Here is a 25,397-nt window from a genome sequence, read left to right as displayed (position 1 = left end):
GAAAGAAAGAAAGAAAATGTGTGAGAATGATGGGGAAAAGAAAAGCAAGAAAAGAGAGAAACAAACACACATCTTTCTCACACAGCAGAAGGATTTTGTTGCCCCGAGGCTTTGGCAAGGGTTCATTAGAAACGCTGTTATTAATCTTTCCTAATTGCAGGTTGGGTGTTGTTGTAATGCGCCCTAGCCGTTATTTTTTATCATTAGCCCTGTGTTTATGGAATCTGTAAGCAGGGGTGCCCACAGCCATTACTGCGCACGACCCCCAGCCAGGGGCGGATCTAGTCACCTTGGGGCCCTAGGCGAAATTTAAATATGGGGCCCTCAAAAGTGATCATTTAGACATACAAATCTGTGTTTTTGGTGCTATTTTAGTGTTTCGTCTCATATATATCTTCTATTACTTTACATAAGTGGCAAATTAAGATCAAGCCTACTTTTTGGTGTGTTTATCACGACTAGTGTGACAGCTGGGGCCCCTACGAAGGACAAATTTGGTCGGGGCCCTAGGCAATTGCCTAGTTTTGTCTAATGGAAAGTCCGCCTCTGCCCCCAGCTCCACCCCAGATGAGGACGCTACATCAAAGAACACACACGTCGACGCGGCCGGCGAGGAGGAAGACAGAGTGAAGTGAAGGCAGCAGCATGGGCGAAGTGAAGAGAAGAGGGAGGCAGGGAGGGGGCTAGCCAATCAAGACCCTGCAGCTGCCAATCCATCACCAATCAGGGAAGGCGGAGGAGGAGGTGTGTGTGTGTTGGGGGTGGGATTGGGGGGTGGGGGTGCGACCCATATTCACATTTAGGCCTCGTGAGTGGGGCAGCCGTGGCCAAATTTTTTGAGTTTGTCCTGCAATTAGGAGGTTGTAGGTTCGACATCCCCTGCCATTCATTCATGCTGAAATGCCCTTGAGCAAGGCTACCTAACACAACGCTCCAGGGACCCATATTCACATTTGGGCCTTATAAGTGGAGCAGCCAGGGCCTTGGTTCAAGGGTCGGTCTTGGAATTGGAAAGAAAGCGGGTTTGAATCCAATATAATTCATTCATTCATTCATTCATTCATTCATTCATTCATTCATTCACATGCCCTGGAGTGTGGCACCTAACAAAACGCTCCAGGTGATGTAACCAATACCCTGTACCTAAATAACCACAAGTCACTTTAGATAAAAGCATTGGCTTACATGTAATGCATTGAGTGTGATGGTAGGCCTATGTTCTGGTATGGATGACCAGATGGTAGCACTTGGCAATACAAAGTGTAGTAGTAGAGAGCACAGTGAGCTGGTTTAGACCCAGGCCTCCAGTGATCCAGACAGGCCAGTGCATTCCACATGCCGCCCCAGTGATGGAATCCTCTTTTAGGGAAGGAATGCGTCATGCAGATATAATTGACCCGTCTCTACCTCTCTTTCTGGCCACTCGGACTAAAAGGGATTCAGATGGGGTGGGGATCACTCGACGCAACCTCCCCCCTCCCCTCCCAGGAGAGAGACTGCATGGGGGGGCAGGGAGGAAGAGAGGAAGAGAGGGAGGGAGGGAGGAAGAGAGGGAGGTGTGGTGGTGGGGGAGGAGAAATAGAGAGAGGGGTTATGGGGGAGGGTTATGTTTGACTTAGGGCAACTGATGTTGGATGAGGGGGTGGGGCATCACCTCCAAAAAGTTAGGTTTCTTTTCACAAGGCTTGACCACCCTCCACCCCTCCATCCCACCACAGGCCCATATCATATTGAAATAACCAATACTCATAGGTTAGTCCTTCAGTTTTACCCTTTCTTGTCTCCTGAGGAAGACACAATCTTTCTTCTTCCTCTCAGCTGAGGATCAGACCAGTCACAAAGTACCCAGTAAGTCACCACTAAGTTGTCATGCCTGACGAAGACCCTGGTGGGTCAAAAGGTTATGTGTTTTAAATAAACTATTGGATTGGAGTCTCCCTGCACATACTTCTACTGTGCCATTGATATTATGCTACGCTTTTGTCCTGCACTTGTCCTCAATGAGGTGGGATGAGAATACACTTACTTTGTAAAGACTTTGACATCAGACCATGGCAAATATTGAAATAAAAACAAGACCAACAGATTACTCCTTCAGGTTATTCTTTTTTTGGCTCCTGACACTACATATGAGTGGAGGTTTTTTTTTTTTCTTCCTCTCTCAGCTGACGATCAAACCAGTGACAAAGTAGAAGTCTTCATGCTCGACGGAGACCCTTATGGGGAATGCGTGTTTTAAATAAACTATCCGGTTGAGATTAACTGTGCAGACTTTTTCGATGATATACTACACTTTTATCCTGTATCTGGCCTCAGTGAGGTGGGATGTGCATACATTTACTTTTTAAAGAATTTGATATCCGACCAGAGCATATCATACATCAAAATAAGGTTAGATCTACAACTTAGACAATGGTTGATTCCTGAGAGAAATCTTCTTCTTCTTCTTCTTCTTCTTCTTCTTCTTCTTCTTCTTCTTCTTCTTCTTCTTCTTCTTCTTCTTCTTCTTCTTCTTCTTCTTCTTCTTCTTCTTCTTCTTCTTCTTCTTCTTCTTCTTCTTCTTCTTCTCAGCTGAGAATCAAACCAGTCCAGACCAAACCAGGGTGCACCAGAGTCAGACGTCTGCAGATGTGTCCAAATCTCCTGCAGACTTTTGGCGTGACCACAAAAATGCCAGACATGCTCACTGGACCTGACCTACATCGCAGACATGTCACATAGCAAGACCACCACCACCCTTTCCCAAGTCACATGATCCATCCCTTCATTCAAGGGGATTGATCAGAATAAGCTTGAGGTTATTCACACCGTGATCAGCATTGCTCACGTGGTCCATCCACAAAAAGAGAGAGAGAGGGTCGTTAACGTCTGAAAATGGAGCTGTTTTAGATTTTAACAAATGTGAATTTTAATAGGATACAATGTTCACCTGTGAAAAATATAACGGTTTGGAAAATATCACCCTCATATTCGTCATAATGATTAAATGATGTGTGAGTGAAAGATATTACAAATATCCACATGCAAAAGCACTGGTTAACCATAGTTACAAACCAATGTATAAATTGTGTCTTGATTTAGGAAATTAAAAATAAAGAATTTGAATTAACTTGAATTCCCAAGCTATAAGTAGGGTTCTAAATTAACATTTGCCAACCGGCCAAATTAAGGTGAAAATTACGTTTGGCTGGTAGAAAAGAAAACTTACTAGCCACTTTGACTCATAGTGAGTGTGTGCATGGCTAATAAAATTAAACATCTACTAGCCAAATTGGCTAGTGATAAAAAAATGTAATGTATAGCCCTGGTAATAAGGGTGGTAGATGATATCAAAATGCATGAATGCTTGTTGCTTTCCATTATGTTTCATTTGAGGAAAAAGGAAGGAAGAACATCAGGGAAAAGCGTCACACCCTGGAAGTTGCATGATTTTGTTTTTGAAAGAATTGCATTCAAACCAAGAACTTGTGAGTAGTAGAATTTTGTTTTGTTATGCATATGCAGTGGCATAGCACACAATCCTCAGTGTGTGTGCGTGTGTGTGCATTTCATGTGTTAGGAGTGCTGCAGGGACTGTAACCAATAGCCTGAAAAATAATAACTGTATGTCGCTTTGAATAAATGAGCGTCAGCAAAGTGTAATGTAATGTAATGTAAAGCTACTTATTTGACAAGCCCACTCAACATTGAAACATGCCGCTGTGGAAGTGGGTTGTTATTTTTTGTGTAGGCCTATATTATGATGACGAATGTAGTAAGATGTAAGAGTTTTGTTATGTTATGCTAGAGGTGGGCAAACTCGGACACAGAGGCCGCATGATGCGGCCCGCTGAGATATTTCACATGGCCTGCAGACCCTTTACAAGGCAGACAACTTTTAAATCCAAGGATTTAAGTATGGGACAATATATCTATCCTTCTACTATCATGCCCACTATTGTACACTACTAGTGACTGTTTATTTCAGTACTGTGAGATGACCAAGATAAATGGCTGCTCTAGTCAAAGAAGGAGCCTGGAGACCTTTCTTGTCACTCCAGTTGAACAAACAGCTTGTTGTAGGTCTATGGTTGGTATGGATAATGTAATGTTTGCTTTATGTTTTTGTATAACACCTCCAACATGAATCGTATAGACAGGCCAACAAATACAGACACCAATTATATGATGAAACATGGTAACATGATAGCATATGATATGTGCACAGAGTATGTAAGAGATGTAAACAGATCTGACCCTGTCTGGTTCCTGTACAATCATGCATAAAAAAATATCTGGCTAACTGGAATGTTTCACATGTGGGAAATTCCCATAAACACTTCGCCTGGACTTAGTCAGTAGTGCAGTGATTCACCAGAATATCCTGTGCAATAGTTCATGGAGAGAATACAGTAGAACTGATGCTGGATGCAAGGCCAACTGTACAGAAATAGCCACAAAAAAGTTACTGTTAACCTCCATTACATGAAGTGTCCGTATCATGTCTTTACACTGTGAGTGGATCAGACCAAGAGTGGCTCTCGAAACATAACCAAATACTCTCATACACAGTGTGTTCCTGCCTGGGGAGGGTGTTACACAGGTTACAAGCTGGTGGTGACGCTGGTGAATTTTAATGTCAAGTGCTTAGCAACAGTGCCACTAGTGGCGTTTAGGGTGAAGTGCACCCTCAGAACCAAAGTAACGATGCTGAACACCTCTCAGCAAATGTTGCCATCCACAATTAAAATAGCAATCTGTCCCTGGTGCTCTCCACTGTTATCACAGGAAGCTGTTTTTACCACCCGGCCAACAGTTATCTACATTTACATGACAATGATTCATCCACACACAGAAGGAGCCTTATCATGAATGGCTCTTCAGCATCTTTGTCACACCTGTTTAATGTCCCTCCTCGGTATGTGGCAGAAAAACTATGGCATGGCTTGGATGAGGTCACATGCTTGTGATCACTGCAGCTCTCACACGGGGCGTGGCACTCATTACCCCCACACCTCGGCAATGGACCTAATTGAAAGACATTTAGGCATATTCCAAAACAAACATACAAGAACAAGAACAAGAACAAGAACAAGAACAAGAACAAGAACAAGAACAACAACAACAACAACAACAACAACAACAACAACAACAACAACAACAACAACAACAACAACAACAACAACAACAACAATAACAGCAACATAAGAACATAAATGGTCATGCAATGCTCTAAATTATTATTTTAAAAAACTTTCAGGAAAATGGCTGTTGCTGTTATACTACTTTATATTTTTACAGCTCCAATATGAAACTTATATAAGCACCAAGAAATATGACACAAATAGGATAAATCTCTATGGAACTAATAACGTAGGCTATAATATGTGCATAGAGTATGCGCAAGAGATGTAAACGGACCCTGTCCGATTCCTGCACACTCATTCATAAGAATCTCTGACTCACTGGAAAGATATACGTACATGTGGGGAGTTCCCATAAACACTTAATCTGTACTTAGTCAGTGTTGCCGGGATTTATTAGATATATGCCAGGTATATAGTCCCTTGGGCAATCCAGTAGAACTTGTGCCGAATGTTACAGCAATTGCATTGCATTCACAATGGCCATAACAGGCACCAAACACATTTCCCAACATCAGTAGACGTCACTAACTTATGCATCTAGTACTTCACTGCCCCACCAGCATAAATGCACCATAAGAAGTATGTCATACTCGATATGCTGTGTGGTGAGTGCGGTAATGGACGGCATGCAAAACGTGTGCTGCTGAAGTCATTACAAGCCACAATAACCGAGTGGGGGGAAATGAAACAGAAGGTGTATGTCACACTACAAAGCCATCGGCCGGGAGTCGGCTCTGCACGTCCACAAACCAAACTATGCAATTAACACCTTGTTAAATGTGCCTGAGACCCCACATATGGGAGGAATTACATGCCCTGCCCACCCCCCTGCCCACATCATACGCATGCACTATGCACATGCACTATGCACATGCACCATGTTCCATAGGCTACCTGCTCCATAACTGGCCGGATCAACTGATCTCTAAGCTGGTGATCACTGGCAGAATTATGTTTTGGTTATTACAATATTTTGTGACTTTGTTAAAAATATTGGCTGTATTCTTTCGACTTGGCACATAATATCCTATTACGTTGACAAATTCTGAACACACATAGGGCATGCCATAGCTGGCTCTCCAAGTTCCTTACAGACATGAGTTCTTCTTCAGGCTGACAACACAGTAAACCTGTGTATGCACAGATAAAGACTTATAGACCTAAGGACTCATATCACAGTTTTTCCCTTTTTGTTATTTACTTGTGTCTGGCAGACGCATTTACATTGATCACTGCACACATTTGTGGATGCACAACGTCCAGCAAAAGTTAAAAGCAAGTCTTAGGAAAGTTTAGGAACACGTTCTCAAGTTGTCATCTGCATATTAATTAAAGGCCACATTAATGTCCATCTCTGGGCGTCCGGACCAGAGGCAGACATGGGTGGGGGGTTTGGCGGCTGGGCTAGCGCATGCGTTAATCTGCTGTGGAATTCTGTCAGCAACAGGCGGTGTGTTGACACCACCACCACTGGCGTGTCATCCGGGGCCTTTCACAGCCGCCGCCGCTGTTATCTGTGTGGCCCGGCAGACTCAAACACACACAAAAGAGAACTGTATGTAAGCAGAAACAATAGCTTTGATTGAGAGCATTCCTGCATGGGTGTTCAGTTACACCACTACACCCCCACCCCCCCCCCCACACACACACACACACATTTTAAACAGCTGATATCTGGCCAGTGGGGGCTCGCTGGCTCTCGCTGGCTCTCTCTCTCTCTCTCTCTCTCTCTCTCTCTCTCTCTCTCTCTCTCTCTCTCTCTCTCTCTCTCTCTCTCTCTCTCTCAAACGCCTGTTTTAGATGCTTATCAGCCAGGGAAGAGAGGGGTCGCTGCAGGAATGGGACTTCCTTCATAAGCTAATTAGGTAGATGGTTATAGGCAGTCTCAACAGGAAGCAACATTCCACAAAGAAATAGAGAGAGATAATGTGTAGACACAGTCATTTCTGCAGTGTTAAGTCAACACTAAGAGCGAGAGTAGGTCCAACTAGAAGAGTGTAAAATTTGACTATTTGGGTGTTGAGTTAACACAGCAAAATGTTCTACACAGAAGAATCCTGAATGAGCAAAAGATTAAATTGTGTGGTTAAATGAAGTGTGCCATGACCCACAGACCCTACATGAAACTAAACATGGCCTTTTTTTCTTACAAAATTGGGCAATTTTCAAACAATTGGGTGTAGGGTGGGGTAATAAGGCCAGCATGTACGTATTTAAGAGTATGTTTTCTCTAATCCCATAGTCTTACACAATGCTAATGAGGGTTAACGCTAGGGTAGAGTGACCTTAAAGTACCTACTAGACCCGTCATTAACTGCCGACTCAAAAAATAGCAGTGTGCTTTGTCTGTGTTGATAATGTAAAGGACACTCCTTAAAGGTTTTAAATATTAAGGATGACTAGATGACTTACTATTTCGGTATAATAATAATAATAATAATAATACAAATAATAATTAATCATTGATAAATAATAATAATAATAATAATAATTTTTAAATGATAAGTTTTGTAATAATAATAATGCGATTTATTGGACACTTCTATATGCAATCTTACTCTATATGAGTGTGGTGCGTCTGTGTGTGCTCTGTATCCAAGTCACCAATCAGATTGACGCAATATCAGAAAATTGAAATGCCAAACTACTCTCTTTCAACGTGAACGATTCACTCTAAAAAAAAAAAAATTAAACTGGCGGAGCATAGCTTCTCCTGAAATCAGGACTAAGTGATTGATCAGTGATTCTAGTGAAGTTGTGGTGTCTCATATTTGACTCCAGGGAAGTTCATGAGAGGCCTGTTGTGTGAGAGTGGTCAGTCAGGCAGGCAGTCCCTATCACCCCCACCCCCATCCCCATACAGTAACCTGATGCCTCCGGCCAGGGCACTGCCCCCACCCCTCCCCCAAAACATGCTGTTTGTTCAAGGTGGGGGTTGACCGTTGCCCTTTTTTCCCCTACTGCTGGAAGTTTCCATTACTAAAAAGTTTCGGCCATTTTTTATGTCCCCATTCTCTCTCTCCCTCTCTCCAGTCAGGCTGTCTTTAAATTATTTGTTTTTTGCACAGAATACCATTCAGTGGGGCTAATCCTTGTGTGACAGCGGTGAAGATCAATGAGGCTGTGTGCGTCCATGGTTTGGTTTTGTTGGGTTACCTGTTAGCTTATCAGCAATCTGTGGTCCATCACAAAATGGGGGATAGGTCAGATTTCTTTATGACACATAGCAAATCATACAGAACAAGAGTACCTGGAATCTTGAAACAATTGTAGAAATATGTTTACACAAAGAATGTACTTGCATGGCGTATTTTGCTGAACAATGTCATGTTTGATTCGTCAAACCATTGTGAAAAACAAAGAAAATTAATAAATAAATAATTGTATATAGCATGCCCATTATGCTTCCGTTTGTATAGTAGGTCACATGACCAAATCAATCTCCATTGTTGAAGATCTGGATATGAAGACAAAGCAATTCATTTCAGCAAGAATTAATATGAGAATCTACTTCAAATAGTGTTGTTGTCCTCTGCCTGTTTTTGTAATTAACGAGAACCAGCAGGCTCTATCAGGCACACGGGCCATGGCCTGGAGGGGTCTTTAAAAAGCTGAACACACACACACGCACGCATGCACGCACACAAACACACACACACACACACACACACACACAAACACACGGCTCTATTGGTCAGGGGCGTAATTACAGGAAGGAAGATATGATGAAGCATAAGGGGTCGCGATTCACATTTGCTTCAAACCGCACATAAAAGGAAACACATCTGAATGTTCAGAGGGAGAGATTAAACGTACGGCTGTATCTTTCATAAGGGAATAGCTTCATTTTAGTCTTTGTATAAATGATTAACAATAAATATGCATTAATGAGCAAAAACAGAGGCAGAGCACAAGAGCTCCATAGATATGAAAATGATCTCCTTTCATTTCTAGATATTGTTTGAGGATGAGTCAGGCGTTCACTTTGGTCTGCCCCTTATACACCACCCCCACCCCCACCCCAACACGCGCGCACGCCCGCACGCCCGCACGCCCGCACGCCCGCACGCCCGCACGCCCGCACGCACGCACGCCCGCACGCCCGCACGCACGCACGCACGTCGTTCAGGGCGTAAAATGTGACTGAGTTACCAGGGGCCCATGAATATAGGGGGCCCACACACAGTCCGATTTATGTAGTTATTTGGCCGGGGGTCCATTGGAGCTGATTGTACATAGGGCCCACAATTTGCTGCTTACGCCCCTGCACACACACACACACTACACCCTAACGCACCAACCTACCTCCTCCATCCACTTTTATCCATGTGCTGAAACTGAAAGTAGTTGTGGTTGGTCAGGTCTCTCAGCCAGGGCAGTTTAATGGAAGCCCACCAGCCAACAGAGACCCAGTACAATAGTGTCTCCTTAGAAATGGGGAAAGACAAAGAGGAGCCTCCACAGCTCGCTAATTAAAATGTATCTGGGATGAGTCATGTATGAGTCGACCCACACATAGAGGAAGCCATTGGTTCCCAAATTGGGGGTCAGGGCCCCCAGGGGGCGCGGAGGTACTGCAGGGGGATCACAGAAAGAAGGGACTTTCCATAAAAAAAACAGGGAAAACACAGGTTAACAGTTCCCATAATTCAGTTTGGGAACTGCTGAGGTAGGCCTAGGTATACGTACACACAACATGGGAAATGCTAATAGCCATAGCGGTTCAGTTCCTTTCCACCTTCTCAGGGCCCTAAATTAACTTTTTTCATCACCAGCCAAAATGGTTGGTGGCTGTTAATTGCACGCGTCAAACACACACTCACTAATGGGTCAAAGTGAGTTGGTCTTTTCTACCAGCCAAACTGAAATTTCACCAGCATTTGGCTGTTTGGCTGGTGTTAATTTGGAGCCCCTGCACCTTCTACTGAACTCTTAAACATAAAACGTGTCACTCTTTCTAACCCTGATAAGGATCAGAATTGAAATCCAAAATGGAAACTGGAACCAGAATCAGATTTACTTGGCCAAGTATACTATCACATACACTGTTATACACTGTTAAAGGGTCAATGACGATTTAGTAGAAGCACACGTCAGGGTGGCACAACCATAGCTACTGCCACTACTTGCATGATTAAAAGATTGTTTTGTTGTTGTTTTTAGTAGATAATCTAAAAAGCACCTTCATTGCCGTACATTAACAACAAGTAGCACAAGAAAACATTCCTAAAACAAATGAAAGGTGTACCTAATACACCGCAAGAAGCAATACAAAACAGGGGACTGACTCTTAGGAAAACGCAGGTGCATTGTCACTTTGCGCACAAAAAAAAAACCTCTAAAAGTACGCTGAGTGCTCCGGTCATCCCTGGGTTTAGTCACTGAGAAGTACCTCAGTTTGTCTTCACAAAACAATAATATTAAATCATCATCATCATCATCATCATCATCATCATCATCATCATCATGATAATCATCATCATCATTATCAATAACATTTTGTACTGCTGTGAAACTGGAACGTATAACATATACAGTATGTTCTCTTTGCTGTTAGGTCTACCAAAAAAGCCAAAAATAATGACTATTTAGTATTTTTGCAAGGTGCATAAATGGCATGCATAGTATTTACATCACTGCCTGTTTGTGTCCATACTCAGTGGAACATGAACTGTGGTGCTGTGGTGTTGCCATGTCAGTTAAAAAAAATGAAGCAAAGCCATGAATGCAACAGGTAAAACAAACATACTACACATGCACACACACACACACACACGCGCGCGCACACACGCACACACGCACACACGCACACACAGGCACGCATCAGTGTGAGTGTCACACTCAGTCCACGCAGCGAGAGTAGATGTGAAAAAGATCATATTTCGTGTGTGGGGTGTTTGTTTTTGCTGGATAAGGCATGCATGAGGAAAGAAAACACAAACCCCCATCAGTAACAGCATCTGCCACCCCCAATGCACTCTGGGAAATGGTTAAATACTAATTTGTTTGGATGTGCATTTGAGCTTAAGATGGCTCCGTCAGTGCGCGCATGCACATACACACACACACACACACACACACACACACACACACACACACACACACACACACACACACACACACACACACACACACACACACACACACACACACACACACACACACACACACACACACACACACACACACACACACACACACACACACACACACACACAGAAAACACACATGCTTTGCCTAACCCCCACTGCAAACCACAGGAGTTCAAATGACAATACCAAAGAGGATGTGTGATGAAATGTTTACTGTTGTAAAAAGCCATTTTGGTTTTGTCACCTATAGTCTTTCTGTGTCGGAAACAAACAATTCGACACTCTTGATTTATGTCCTGTGCAAAGCAGGAAGCACCCACATTGATGAATAGTTTAATGACAATTTGTTTTTTACATTACATTCAATTATTTTATGTAAATGGGGTTCATTTTTACCACAGCCTTAAAAGTGCAGCCTTAAAAGTACACAAATAACTTTGTGGAGGCGTAAAATTGGGATTTTTAGCATAACAATGGTCATATGATAAGATAAATGATAACACACAACGTTTTTTTTTTACACTATGGCAGTTTCAAAAGACTTTATGATGAGCACACCAGCACTAAAGATAAAACTGGTAGTTGGAAACAATGAGCAAATGCTTTTACATAAAGCCCACGCATGACAATGGAGCATTATTCTCATGAAGCACTGTATGGCACTGAATAGAGCTTTCCAAACACACAGAGAGGCCATTGCAAATGCCACACTGTTGTTTGGCAAAAAAAGAGCCAAGGGCATTCCTTTGTCCATTATAAGACATTTATGAGGTTTTAACCCAGCACACCCTTATTGTCCTCCAATGCTGAGAAAATCATACTTATTTTTCTACCCCCTGAGGATGGGGGGCTTTGGTTTTAAAGCATGGCCCTCCAACTTTAAAAAAACAACAAAAGGGTCCTGTCACATTGTAACACTTCCTGAGAACAAAACACAAGCGGGAGAAATAATCCATAAAAGCACAAAAACAACACTGTCAATACCTTTCCCTGTCACGGTTCGCAAGGCTGACTGCACAAGTGCTCTCAAGTAGGCATAATATATAGTGATGAGATGGAAAATCTGTGTGCAAGTCATTTACTTTTCTGGAAATACCTATAATGGGAAGGGTTTAACCCGCAAAACTGCCATTTCAATACATTTTTTGAAATGGAGAAACCAACATAAAGAGAGGTAAAGAACACAAAATGAAAATGCTACACAGCCACCAACCAGCCACCTGAACAACCAATTCACAGATTGAGAAGCATCATTTTGTGGAGTGAGTGCTTATTCAAATGTCTCCACGTCTTTCACCCGGCCATGGGCACAGTCAATGCAGCTCAATTCAAATGTGTCAAATTTGTATGCAAATGACATGCTGCCTGGCACGACGAATAAGGCCACATTATTTGCTCTTTGTGTTGCTCTATTGTCAACCGCAGACCAAAAACACAGGGCTCTCATTCCCCGGGGGGTGAGTTTGTCACTGAGGAGAAAAAGTGATAATTTCTTTCTTTTTTTTGTTTTGTTTTGCCCCCTCTTAAAAATAGACAAGTGGCATGATCCATTGTCATGACATCTGTCTTAGGTTTCAAACTAGTCATTTCAAAAACTTTGACACCAAAAGGGGATAGAAAAGTATACACTTCAGCACAAAGCTCAACGCAATTCAATTATGTTTTCTTGCCTCCTTCTTGCCCATCAAAAAGAAATTCATTTTGTAGACATGAACTGTTATGAGCTTTCTATAGGCCTACCTTTCCCACACAAGTCTTCCCACAAACAATAACCTCAAAGACACAAGTGGTGGAAACTCTCTGAAAACTAACAAAAAATGGAACTCACAAAAAAGTGGCTATGGTCGAGGCTTTAGCCAAGAGATAATGTGCAATCTCAAAGCTTTTGTGTGCTAAGGTCACCTCCGCATGCAGCGGTTTGTGACAAACTGAGAGAAAATGAATGTAGGCAAGAGAGAGATAAAAGACTCCATTTCGCCGAGTACTCAAAGCCACTCTTTAAAAATATCAATACTCTGATTGCCTGGCCAAAACAGATGCTCATATGAGGGAGAGAAAAATCTATAGCAACATTGACCAGAGCGGTTAATGACATTATAGGACATTCAAAAGAGTGGCCATCAAACCGCAAACATACACACACACACACACACACACACACACACACACACACATACAAACAACAGACACAAAGGTCATAAACTTATGGTTATCAAACAAGGGGAGAAGAGCGGCTCTTGATACAATGTCCATTTCAAACTCCTCTGTCATGAGATCTTAAATAAACACTGACTTGAATTCTACTAATGATTGCATTTGCACCTTGAAATGCATGAACACAACTGAAGGTAAATCCATATCTGTTCTTATCTTCACTTCAGCTTCTCAGTATGCGATTGTGTGCCTGTACTGTATATGTCTCTACAGGCATGCATACTTTTGAACTGCTAAAAAAACAACAAGAGTAATAAACACATAGATGCAATAATAAATAGATAATCGAGATATATTATATATCTCAAGTGATAAATTCATGTTTCAGCAAGCATTCTTCTTGTTGACCTAGATCTTTCCATGAATCCGGCGACTGTCCTTAGGAGATCTCTCTCTGACGAGACAGGAAAGCAAGCCCCCCAAAAATACGATTTCTTTAAGCAGCTGGGAGTGGAAATAGCTTTTTTTGGGTGGGGAGGGTGAACATTTATGACCCCATTCAAAGGGCTTCCATCTGAAACACAGGAAGGAAGGAAGAAAAGGAGGGAGGGAGCGAGCAAGGGAGGGAGGGATGGAGGGAAGAGAGGAAGCCAAGGAACGACGGACGGAGGAGTCATACAGTATCAACACGTTCAATTCACCCTTCTCTCCTCGTTTCGACACGACCCAGCAGCCACCTTGATCAAGAACACCTTTAAGCAGGCACACATAGCATGGGCACATACACATTCACACACACACACACAAGTACACATACACGGATGCTAAAATAAAACACATGTGCACACGGATGTTGGTAATGCCACAGGAAGGTCAAGAGAATTTTTTGTTTTTAAGAAATGAAATTCTTGATTAAATACGTCATGGTAATAAAAGCAGGAAATCAAATGACTCATTGTGACTGAGCTGGTGATCAACTGTTTTGTTTGTCCAAATGAGACATAATAAATATCAAGATAATGTAATCCTATGATTGAAACCAACAAACAACTTGAGTCGTTATGTAATAAAATATAACATCGTCCCATACCTAATTTATCATGCCTGAGATTATGATTATGTCCTTCTCATTTGGATAAAACAATGTGGGCTGCATATTTATTTTTTCTTTAACACCTTCCCTGAGAGGTCATATGCTCATATCACAAGGGTTGTTTTGGGAATGTGTGTGTGTGCATATGTGTGTGCGTTTGTTGGTGGGGGTGTGGGCCAGCCAGCCTCTCTGCTTATTGGTGAGTGGGATTAGGGCCGTGGAAGTTTGGGAGATAATGGATCAAAGAGTTTTAGTGGCGAGCTGTGCTAGCCTTTCCCACAGTGTAATCATCTTTAAGCAGAAAGGAATTTTACAAGGGCCCTGGATCCCAAAACTTTGGGAGGGAGGGAGGGAGGGAGAGAGAGGGAGGGACACACAGAGAGAGGGGGGTCCAGATGTCATAAATCAGAGCTGATAGTGGGTGTGAAAGCTCCAGCTATCAGATTAGAATCTTTTAAATATAAATATAAAGGCCTACTTAAAATAGGACGGTACAACTCAATGATTACTAATCTGCTATAATGATTTAATTGGTAAATTAATTAATATTCAAATCGGTCCTGACTGAAATATGACAATTATAATCAGATGATTAGATCATGTAGTATTTCTCATATATACAGAAAAAATGTCTAAATATCACTACATCCGTGAAACATGGCATTTCCCAGGCTACTGAAACACAGCTGTATTTTCACATGTGCGCTTGTTTTGTTGAAGCACTTGTGTTGAAAAGTAGACACTTGCTTCCACCCACAGGCAAGAACTGGCAACTGCAAGTCATTTACACATAAATGAATTCCCTGACTCCCTCATCAATCTGAATGTTAATGGTCTGGGGTGGGAAACCCTTTTCATTCGAGGGCCCACTTCAGATTTTAGGAAGTCTAGTATCAACACAAACCAGGATTCCCCCCTGCATTGCCTATATTGAAGGCAAGTGGCCACCTTTACAACAGACCTTTCATTAGGTCCCTTGAAAATATAACTTAATTGTCTTGCAAATGTAATTTCTAACATTTCATACATGTAGATATATCATGGATAAGACGACCTCAAGGGCCGTAAACAGTTATAGGTTCATGAACAGTCTCTGCTGAAGTCCCATGCAATATATGAAAACACAGTCAACTCCTGTGTCATTTCAGGCTCATGTCCTTATCATGTGTGGATTTCTTTTAATAGCTCTACCACTACATAGCTGTGCTGGAATCAGATACGAATGCTTGTCGGTTAAATCTTTTGATTTGCATTGAGCATGCGTAAAGACAATGCTACAACAAATAGAAACTCAACTCTAAACCCAGCAGTCTATAAAGAACAGTATACACAGAGGAACATCACTGTTTCTAAACAAACACCACATAACCTTTACCTGACACTGTTCTATGCAAGTTTATTGTTTTCTCAATGTGTTTTTTTGTTAGTTTATTTCTCATCTTATGCAGGCAGAAGAGACTCATAGTCTCAATGGTACAATCCAGGCTAAATAAAGGAAAAATTAAAATGTGCCCACAATGCTGTCTTCTGATAAACCAGATTGACAAAAGAGCACTAACCATCAAGTAATTACATGAAATGAAGGATAGATGAGTGGGAAAGGAAGTGAAGATAAGAAAATAGAAAGAAAGAAATAAAGAGGCAATGGAGGAGAGAGAGAGAGAGAGAGAGAGAGAGAGAGAGAGAGAGAGAGAGAGAGAGAGAGAGAGAGAGAGAGAGAGAGAGAGAGAGAGAGAGAGAGAGAGAGAGAGAGAGAGAGAGAGAGAGAGAGAAGTGGTGTGGTCAGTAGTATGCTGCAGAGAGCTATGGGCGCTGACAGGAAAATCAATGGCATATTACTCCTGAGGGAATCCACTTCAAGCCAAGCCTTCACCCGGGAACAAACTCCATCACATGAAGAGGCTTGGCCTGGGTGAGTGACCATGAGGGTGAAGAAGAAAAAGGAAAAGAAAAAAAAAGCTTATTGATCAAGGCGACCAACAAGTCTCAGAGGTTTTAGCGAGGAGTATAAATATATGACTGAGGAGCACTGAAGAGCTGAACCTGAACACACAGACGAGCTTGACCTCAGATCTCTGACGCTGTGAAGAAATGACTCGATAAAGAGCTACAAATGAAATGAACTCCCCACAGGTGGACGGGTGGTCAATAACATATGTCATACTGTAGTCTAGACATATCAATATTTATGGTTGTATCTATACTGTATGTGCGATGCGGTTAGTTCTGGCATGATTGTGACTGCAGTGAGATGAAACCTTAAGAGGTGAAGATGGAAGAATGAACCCTTTGTTATCACCAAACAATGCCATCTTGGTGGCAACACTTACACTTGAGCAAAGGATCTTACTTCAAATTTGCTTTGGTACATGATGCAAAAGACTGATGTGAGCCAAAACAGACAATACAAACTGCAAGAGTGAAGGTATTCATTAGTCATTGATTTGACCCTCATAGGAAGACTGAAGTTACACTGTCAAAACATGTCAGGTAAAGGAAAACTTTTATATGTCTGAATCAAACAAAATGAGTGACTTGATGGAACTGCAACAGTGTAGGAACGGAAGTATAGAGGTACAGTAGACATGGTCTTTTTTTAAAAAACAATTTATTCTCATCACAAAAAAGTCTAAGGTTAATGGTCCACTTCAACAACACTTGACAGCGTGACAGAATTCACCCTGATGAGGATGTTTACCGAAGCAACACATTGTCACATTACATCTATTTCTGTACTGTTGAAATAACCTCAGCTCAGTTTTTGCCGTCAGTTTTAATGAAGCACATGGATTCTACTTCTATCAAAGAATGAATCTTTAAACATCTTCCTCTCCCAGACATGCCACAGCAAGCAAGCATTCCAAAAATAGTCCATCTTCTACTATAAATTAATTTAACACCAGCATGGTGAAGCTTCAACCAGAGCTTTGAGACCTTGAGATGTTGATCATGACTCAACATGAATACTGGGTGGGTCATAAGAGATAACGTAAACGGAAGGCCTGGACGTATGTGGGTTGTTGACAATTTTTTTACTGGCAGGCGTACAAGTAGACCACATTACAATACCACTATTGGTAAAATTACATAGTTTTTTTTGTTTTTTTACTGCTTTATCTAAAAAGCATATTCACTGCTTGTACATTCATTTCCAATTATTAATGATTTTATTGAATTAGGTTTAACAAGAGTAGCAATAGCTGTGGTTGTACCACCTGACGCCTGCTACTAAAAATAGTCAGTGACCTATGTATTGGGCTGCACAATTAAGATTATGGCCGTGACGATTACAACAACAAAAAAATTGTGATTTGTTCATGATTGCACTGGAGGCAATATAGTGACATGCCTTCAGGTGTTCTTGAAGCTAGAACATTTTGACAGGTCTTTCTGGTCAAAAATCTATAGGCCTGCCTAAGCTTTATACTATTAACTTTTATATCATTATAAACATTCAGTTTTATTTTGTTAATCCCTCTTTTAATTGACTTACATTGTTTGTTATATTTCAATGTAGCCTGTAAAAAAAATCAGTTGTTCATTGTTGTTGAATAATCACGACTGTCAATTTCAATCCAATTAATTGTGATTATCATTTTTTCCATAATCGTGCAGCCCTACTACCTATATATTAGCTGTACTATCAGTCTTCTGGGTCCCCGGGGTGAGTGTCTGAGAAGATATTATGTGGAGACAGCTGCTCCAGCGAGGGGGGTCTGTCCGCGGAGCTGCCCAGGCTGAGGGGCATGTTGTGGAGCAGCAGGGTCCCGTGAGGCCCCATGCTGAGGTTGGACATCATCAGACTACTCGTGTCCTCGCCCCCCAGGAGCATGCCGTCCGAGGGCTTGGCGTCGTCCTCATGAGGGGCCGTTATCTCCTCCCCGACCACCTCTAGGGACGAGCCTAGCGTACAGTCTGTGCTCTGGGTGCTGGTTAACCCTTGTGTGTCCGTGGGGTCCGTCACCACCGTGACCTCTGTGCCCCCTTCCTGGATGAGGGCGGTGAGTCCGTCTAGGTCGGAGCAGGTGGTGATGAAGGCCTGAGAGCCGTCCACACCCGCCAGCGTCCCAGCGTCCAGGCCAGACGACGACACCCCTGCGGTGTCCGTGACGTCACTGGGGGAGATGTGGGTGAGCAGTGTGACAGTCTGCTGCTGCTGCTGATGATGATGATGATGATTGTGAAGCTCCAGACTGGCGCCCTCTCCTGGCGTGTGCAGGGTATGGCCGGACACAGGCAGCAGGCTGACCTGCACAGGGCTCAGTAGGCTGGCAGAGTTCTCCTCCACCACAATCACCTTCAGAGGGGCAGTGGAGTACGCAGACAGCAGGGGGCCTGTGTCCTGGTTGCTGGCAGCAGTTCGAAGGGAGCTGCTACTGCAGCTGGTGGCGGTGATGGAGGTGGACTGGTGGATGAGTGGGTTGTGGATGGGGATAGCAATGGCAGCAGGACCAGTGGAGGAGGTGAGGGAGGAGGTGTGGAGGGAAGAGGAGGAGGAGGAGGAGGAGGAGGTGCATGGAGGAGTGGGCAGCTGCAGGAATCCACTGTGCGGAAGGTTCTGATGCTGCCGGCGGTGGCTACGCAAGGAGTCCTCCCGCACGAAAGAGGCGTCGCACACGTTGCACCTGAAGGCACGCGTGGCCTCCAGCCGGGCACGGTAACGAGAGCTCACAGGCTTGGAGGAGGAGGGCACCGTGTCTCCACCCACCTCTCCGTTCGCCCCTGCTCCTCCTCCGCCTCCGCCGGCACCCCCTCGGCCCGCTCCGCCACCTGCCCGCTTCTCGGTCACCTTCTCGGGCTTGTCGGCGTGGCACTTCTTGCGGTGGATGAGCAGGTTGCTGCGCTGCTTGGAGGCGAAGCTGCAGTGCTCGCACTTGAAGGGCCGCTCGTCCGAGTGCACGCGCTCGTGGATCTTCAGCGCCCCCTTGCTGGCGCACGAGTAGCTGCACTTGGCGCACTGCATGGGCAGCGCGGGCTGGTGGGCGCGGCAGTGCTGGCGCAAGGCACTCTTGTTGGCACACTGGAAGTCGCAGTCGGGGCAGCGGAAGGAGTTGTGCGAGGCGTGCTTGATCTGCACGTGCGACTTGAGGTTGCCCTTCATGGCGCAGCGGTAGTCACAGAAGTCGCACTTGTACGGTTTCTCGCCCGAGTGCACGCGGACGTGCCGCTTCAGGTCCGAGTTGATCTTGAACTTGGCGTTGCACTGGTTGCACTGGAACGGGCAGTCGCCTGTCAGAGACACGCAAATACATTTGGGTGAATGAGCTTTTTGTAGAAGCAGGCGTCAGGGTAGTGCAACGACATCTAATGCCACTATTACATAGATTGTTGTTTTTGTTTACTTTAATGGGATTATCTAAGAAACATTCATTGCTTCTACATTAATAATCATTAGCAGTGGTTGTACCACCTGACGTCTGCTACTAAAAAAGTCATTGCCTGATTTGTTTTAGACTACATTGTTCCCAGACCATTTCACATACACCAGCTGATATGCCAAAGATGTAGCACTGTGTTGACTCTGAAATGGGATGTATTTATGTTGATATCAATCAATTATATCTATTTGGCATTACAAGAACTGTCGATTGAAACCTAATGACCATGTCGTGACCGCCTTCACACGCAATGATCATGAAAGAGTAAACCAAAAGTGTGCCATGATAATGTGGAGCCCTGTGTGCAGAGGCGTAAAAGTACCACTAACACAAATGAATGGGTTAAGAGTCCCCAAACCCACCGGTGTGCGAGCGCAGGTGTACGGTGAGCTGGCTGGAGTTGCGGCTGGCGTAGGGGCAGATCTGGCACTTGAAGGGCCGCTCGTCGTAGTGGATGCGCAGGTGCTTCTTAAGGCTGCTGCTGTCGGCTGCCGCATAGGCGCAGTACTTGCACTTGTGGGGCCTCTCGCCCGTGTGGCTGCGGCTGTGCATGTTCAGCTTGTCCCGCCGGCTGAACCGCTTGTGGCACAGCTCACATTCAAAAGGCTTCTCGCCTGGAGGATACACAAGGACAAGTTAATGTATTGAAATTATATGTTTACAAAGTTTGTATAATGTATTATGTAAGTGAAATTTCATGGGAAACTCCAACTCCCATTGTCATTGTGACACAGCACTCCACAGCACACAAGTGTTCACTGCACACAACGATATTGCATTTATGCTTCACCCATGCAAGGGGGCAGGCTCTATGGCGCCCCAAGGGAGCAGTGCGGCGGGATGGTACCATGCTCAGGGTACCTCAGTCACGGAGGAGGATGGGGGAGAGTACTGGTTAATTACTCCCCCCACCAACCTGGCGGGTCAGGAGTCAAACCGGCAACCTTTGGGATACAAGTCTGACGCTCTAACCGCTTACCCATGACTGCCCATATGTTTATACTGTATGTTTACTAAGCTTGTATATTGTATTTATTGTGTATTATATACTTTACTCTAAGTTTAATACTAATTATGACTCATGTGACACAGCTCACATTCAAATGCTTTCTCTCTTGAAGGATAAACACAAGCACAAGATATTGTAATATGTTTACTACTAAATGTGACTGATGTTAAACAGCAGCTCACATTAAAATTGGTTTCTCACCTGAATGACACACCAGGAAAAGCACGAGTTAAATTGTCTATTGTATTTATTGTATTATGTAGTTTACTTCTAAATGCGACACATCTCACATTATAACAATATTTTGTTGGCCTGATAAAAGCACAGGAGTGCACAACAGGGAGGTGGTGAAGCAGGGGATAGTGTATGACATGTGATTGCAGGTCTTGCTTGAGAAATTTCATTCTATTGATTTTATTGAGATTATCCTTTGAATAAGAAATATGTGACCAAAGCACACAAACAGCTGTACAAAAATGATACATACATTGTATCATGCACATACACAAAATGAAGATTGATTTACAGAAGATAAGCAGGTAACTCCACATACATTATTCACATATTAACAACAGACTGCCAAAACTGACTGGCTACTCACCCGTGTGCGTTTTGAGATGTCTCTCCATGTCCTTCTGACCATATTGAGTTTTAAACGTGCATCCTGCAGATGTTCACACAAACGTACATATAGTCAAGTCAAGTCAAGTTGGTTTTATTGTCAATTTCTTTACATGCACTGGTCATACAAAGAATTTGAAATTACGTTTCTTGCTTTCCCATGCAGACATAGACTAATCTAGGTAAGGACATAGACAGTATAGACATAGACAGTACTCATACATGGACATAAGACAGTATGGACATAGACAGTGCTCATACAGACATATAAAGTGCAAGACTGGACAACAGAAGACTTGTAGAGAACATAAATTAAGAGGAGGTGTTGTTGTGCTTTTTCTAAAGTCCTTTATAGCGTTCTGACATAGTAATAGTAGCATTTTGAAGAAAAATAAATATTAAAATAGGTCTATCAAGTACACCAGCAGCAGCAGTGTGTGTGTGTGTGTGTGTGTGTGTGTGTGTGTGTGTGTGTGTGTGTGTGTGTGTGTGTGTGTGTGTGTGTGTGTGTGTGTGTTTAGTGCAGGTAGAAAGTGCGGTGTGCGTCTATGTGTGTGTATATATTAATACACTGGCACATTTGTATCAACCAGAGGACCAACTGCTTATGTTTACAGTGTAACTCCAATTAATACTGTATGTGGCACTACTGTAGCCTAGGGAGTGAGGTTTCTCATCACTTATCAACTATTTGGACTTGATTTAACTTCTTGTGCAACCTAATGCCATGCCACACTTTTTCCCCTTCCATAGGAGCATCTTATACCCCTATTTATAATCAGTTATCATTGGGGAAATGCCATTCATGTGGCCAATTAAGTCCATTCTCTGGTGCCTGGTGTGTCAGCTCAGATCTGTAAAATTGCATAATGCTTTGGTATCTGTTATATTGTTTTCCACTGCATCCTTTCCTGTAACTTGTTGTTATGGATATGTAATGTAATAGCTGCATGTATTAGTACTGTATTCTGTAGATATAGATCAACCACAAAGTACTCTAAGTTACCATATGGGAATTGTTCTATGAGGAAAACATAAAAATGTGATCAGGGCTGACATGGATGTTGATAAGGTTTCAACTAGATTGTTGATATTCTCTTCCATAAGTCATTTTGGATGGAAGCATCTGTTATATATAATGCAGAGTACAAGGGATACAAGTCTGATGCTCTAACCGCTTACCCATGACTGTCCATTGGCAATGGTGTAATGCAAGCAAGCAAAGCAGTGGAGAGCAACAATACGAAGGCTCACCGGAGAAGCAGCAACTACGGCGCACGGTGGGCCCCGTGGGCTTGATTCTCTTAGAAGGGCTCTTCTGGGCCTTGGTCAGGGGCTTCTTGGTCACCTTAGCAACACACGCCTGGAACGCTTCCTCAAACACAAATTCTGCACCAGATTCTGGCAACACAGACAAAAAGTGCTTCATGTTATGACACGTTTTTGCAATCACAAATACACTTAACACGTTGGTGTCACAAGCATTGAGTCACTAGCAATGCACGTCCGGAAGGCTTCCTCAAGCACAAACTCTGCACCAGATTCTGACAACACGGACAAAAGGTGCTTAATGTCATGACGTTTCACAGTCAATTTATTCACTCATCACATAAGACTTGTGGGGAAAAAAAACACATTGCGCATCTGTGAAAGCGTTTAGATGTTAATTTCCATTAAAACACAACTCGTTTTGGGTAGACTCATACACATCTTGTGAAGATTTTGCTGTCATACCCCTTCAATCATTTACATGACACAAAAAAGGCATCAGTGCCAAAACCTGAAAAGGGTGCAATAGGCATACGAAGCCCCCAAACACCCCACCAAATATATCTTACCAGTGAGAGAAGTAACAGTGCCGGAGGCAGATATGTTTGACGAGGATATCTGACAGCCATTTTGCTTGTGTGCAAGAAATACTTCAAAGTTGTTGTACTGCTGCTTGCAGAAGCCACAAATGTGAATATCTGGACTCACGTCAGCCAGGACATTAAGGACATGTCCACCTAAAGTAGAGAGGACACACAAACAGGTAACTTAATGGTAGACTGGAGTGTACACACTTGACTATTTACTATGAATCATTGATAAATATTTAATGTATCTGTTTTGATTTAGCCAGAATAGCAGTAGCCATCACATTATCATACATTTGCCATTCAGTGTGTTTGAGAAGGCAGAGAGAGAAAAGAGAGGAAAATATTGGGGCAGTTCTATTTTTTTGAACATGAAGCTGGTTCCAGCATTTGGCAGAATAATCATTTTATAATAAACATAAAAAGCATCACATTATGGACTAGGCACCTTAGGGCGAAGTCAAACACATATTCGCGTTTCTACAATGTTGCATTGGGGACAATGTTAAGTAGCAGTTATTTGTGAGTCTACAATTAACTTCATGGTTGCTACATTGTTGCAAGTGTGTTCGTCGCAGTGCATTGCTCTCGTGTAGCATATGGTAGGAGTTCCCAGCACTTTCAAACCAGATATCTTTGTATGTGGATGGAGGGGCTGTCACTGATGTGGTGAGGTGAGACTTTGGAGTAAACGGTTAAGGAAAATATCTAACATGCTTGACTTACCTTCTCCGTTTACGTTAAATGAGGCCATTTCATTAGTTGTTGTGAGGTTGCTAGCTGAGAAATAGCAAGCAGTAGCTTGCTACCCGGTAACCCTGTCTGACTTAGGTTATACATAAACCTCGTTTAACGTTTGGGGGCGATATGTAGCGCACGCACTTATAGCTGCATTGTTAATTTCTTGAGGCTGCATGTTCAGCCATTTCTCATTCGTTTTCCACTTAGAGGCAATTGAAATACCGCAACATCATGGGGACCTAGCAGTCAACCCACAACCAGGCAGACAGAAACAAATATGGCGGCTACCGCATAAATGGAAAAGTGTACCCATATCATGTGACGCATACAAAGACCCTGATAGGATACGTCTGCATTTTGACATGCCAGTCAAGATGTTCCACCTACAAAGCTGAAATGATGTTAACCACATTTGGAAGATAATCATTTTATTCTGCTCCTTATGCCATTACAAAATACAATAGTCTTGGTGTGCTGAAGTCGTAGCCTAAGCCTAGTGGTTTAATTATGTTGAGGTCACACATGAACTGCTATTGTATTGTAATAGTCAGGATTCCCATTGCCTACTGACCTCAGCTGTGATTGGAGAAAAGGGTTATTCATAAAAATGTAAATATTTTGCCATGTGTGCTACAGGATTTATAGGGTTAGAAGTGCTGTGGTCACGTGATATTACCACTTGGCTAAAATAGAGTTCCGTAAAGAGACTACTCAGAGGGGATGAAGAGGTGTGTGTGTGTGTGTGTGTGTGTGTGTGTGTGTGTGTGTGTGTGTGTGTGTGTGTGTGTGTGTGTGTGTGTGTGTGTGTGTGTGTGTGTGTGTGTGTGTGTTTAGATGCTAGGAGTATTTAACAAGGTGTATTTCACTCATTTTTGGTTCTGTTTAGGTTGTCACTTGGTTGGCAGGAAAGTTTATTTTGGTTCCCACCCAGAACATTGCGGTTCCGTTCCATTTGGTTCCCTCACCACTCTCACGCCCTTAATCCTTCTTCATGCCGTGCTTGTTCCCTCAACGTTTCCCAATCATTCCCATAACCTTGTTGGATACATTCTTGGTTCTATAGACCTGCTCCTGCTGTTCCCACTACTTTGTTTCATTACAGGTTGGTTCCCACAAGGTTGCTCTATGGTCGTTCCCTTTCCATTCTGTGTTACTTGGATGGAGACCCGGTTGCCAGTAAATGAGAATGAGTACAAAGTAGGCTACTTCTGGCCAGAGCTTGATATGATTGAAACCCCTGGCAGCAGAATTCTGCACATACTATACTGTGTATTGGATCCTGTCCATTGGGCTTTGCAGTGCTGTGCAGTGCAGTTCACATAGGACA

The 25,397-nt window shown here is 43.1% G+C and overlaps 1 protein-coding gene across 1 annotated transcript; it reads right to left on the bottom strand.

Moving 5' to 3' along the window:
- Positions 1–17,054: 17,054 nt before the first annotated feature.
- zfp64 (zinc finger protein 64 homolog (mouse)) lies at positions 17,055–24,319 on the bottom strand. Its single transcript, XM_063207703.1, has 6 exons — positions 24,056–24,319; positions 23,312–23,479; positions 22,728–22,874; positions 21,454–21,516; positions 20,206–20,457; positions 17,055–19,694 (listed from the first exon to the last, which is right to left on the bottom strand). The coding sequence occupies exons 1-6, from the start codon at positions 24,081–24,083 to the stop codon at positions 18,109–18,111; spliced, it is 2,244 nt and encodes a 747-aa protein (XP_063063773.1). The 5' UTR covers positions 24,084–24,319; the 3' UTR covers positions 17,055–18,108.
- Positions 24,320–25,397: the final 1,078 nt, after the last annotated feature.

Source organism: Engraulis encrasicolus, chromosome 10, assembly GCF_034702125.1.
Source record: "Engraulis encrasicolus isolate BLACKSEA-1 chromosome 10, IST_EnEncr_1.0, whole genome shotgun sequence".
NCBI lineage: Eukaryota > Metazoa > Chordata > Actinopteri > Clupeiformes > Engraulidae > Engraulis > Engraulis encrasicolus.
This window is presented reverse-complemented; position numbering and strand designations above follow the sequence as displayed.

Bases quoted from the DNA above. Each gene is read 5' to 3' on its own strand.
- zfp64 (XM_063207703.1), bottom strand. From the start codon at position 24,083: ATGGCCTCATTTAACGTAAACGGAGAAG. The intron at 22,875-23,311 runs GTAAGATATATT...CTGTGTTGCCAG, and splicing joins CACTGTTACTTCTCTCACTG to AATCTGGTGCAGAATTTGTG. The intron at 21,517-22,727 runs GTGAGCCTTCGT...GAACATCTGCAG, and splicing joins CCGTAGTTGCTGCTTCTCCG to GATGCACGTTTAAAACTCAA.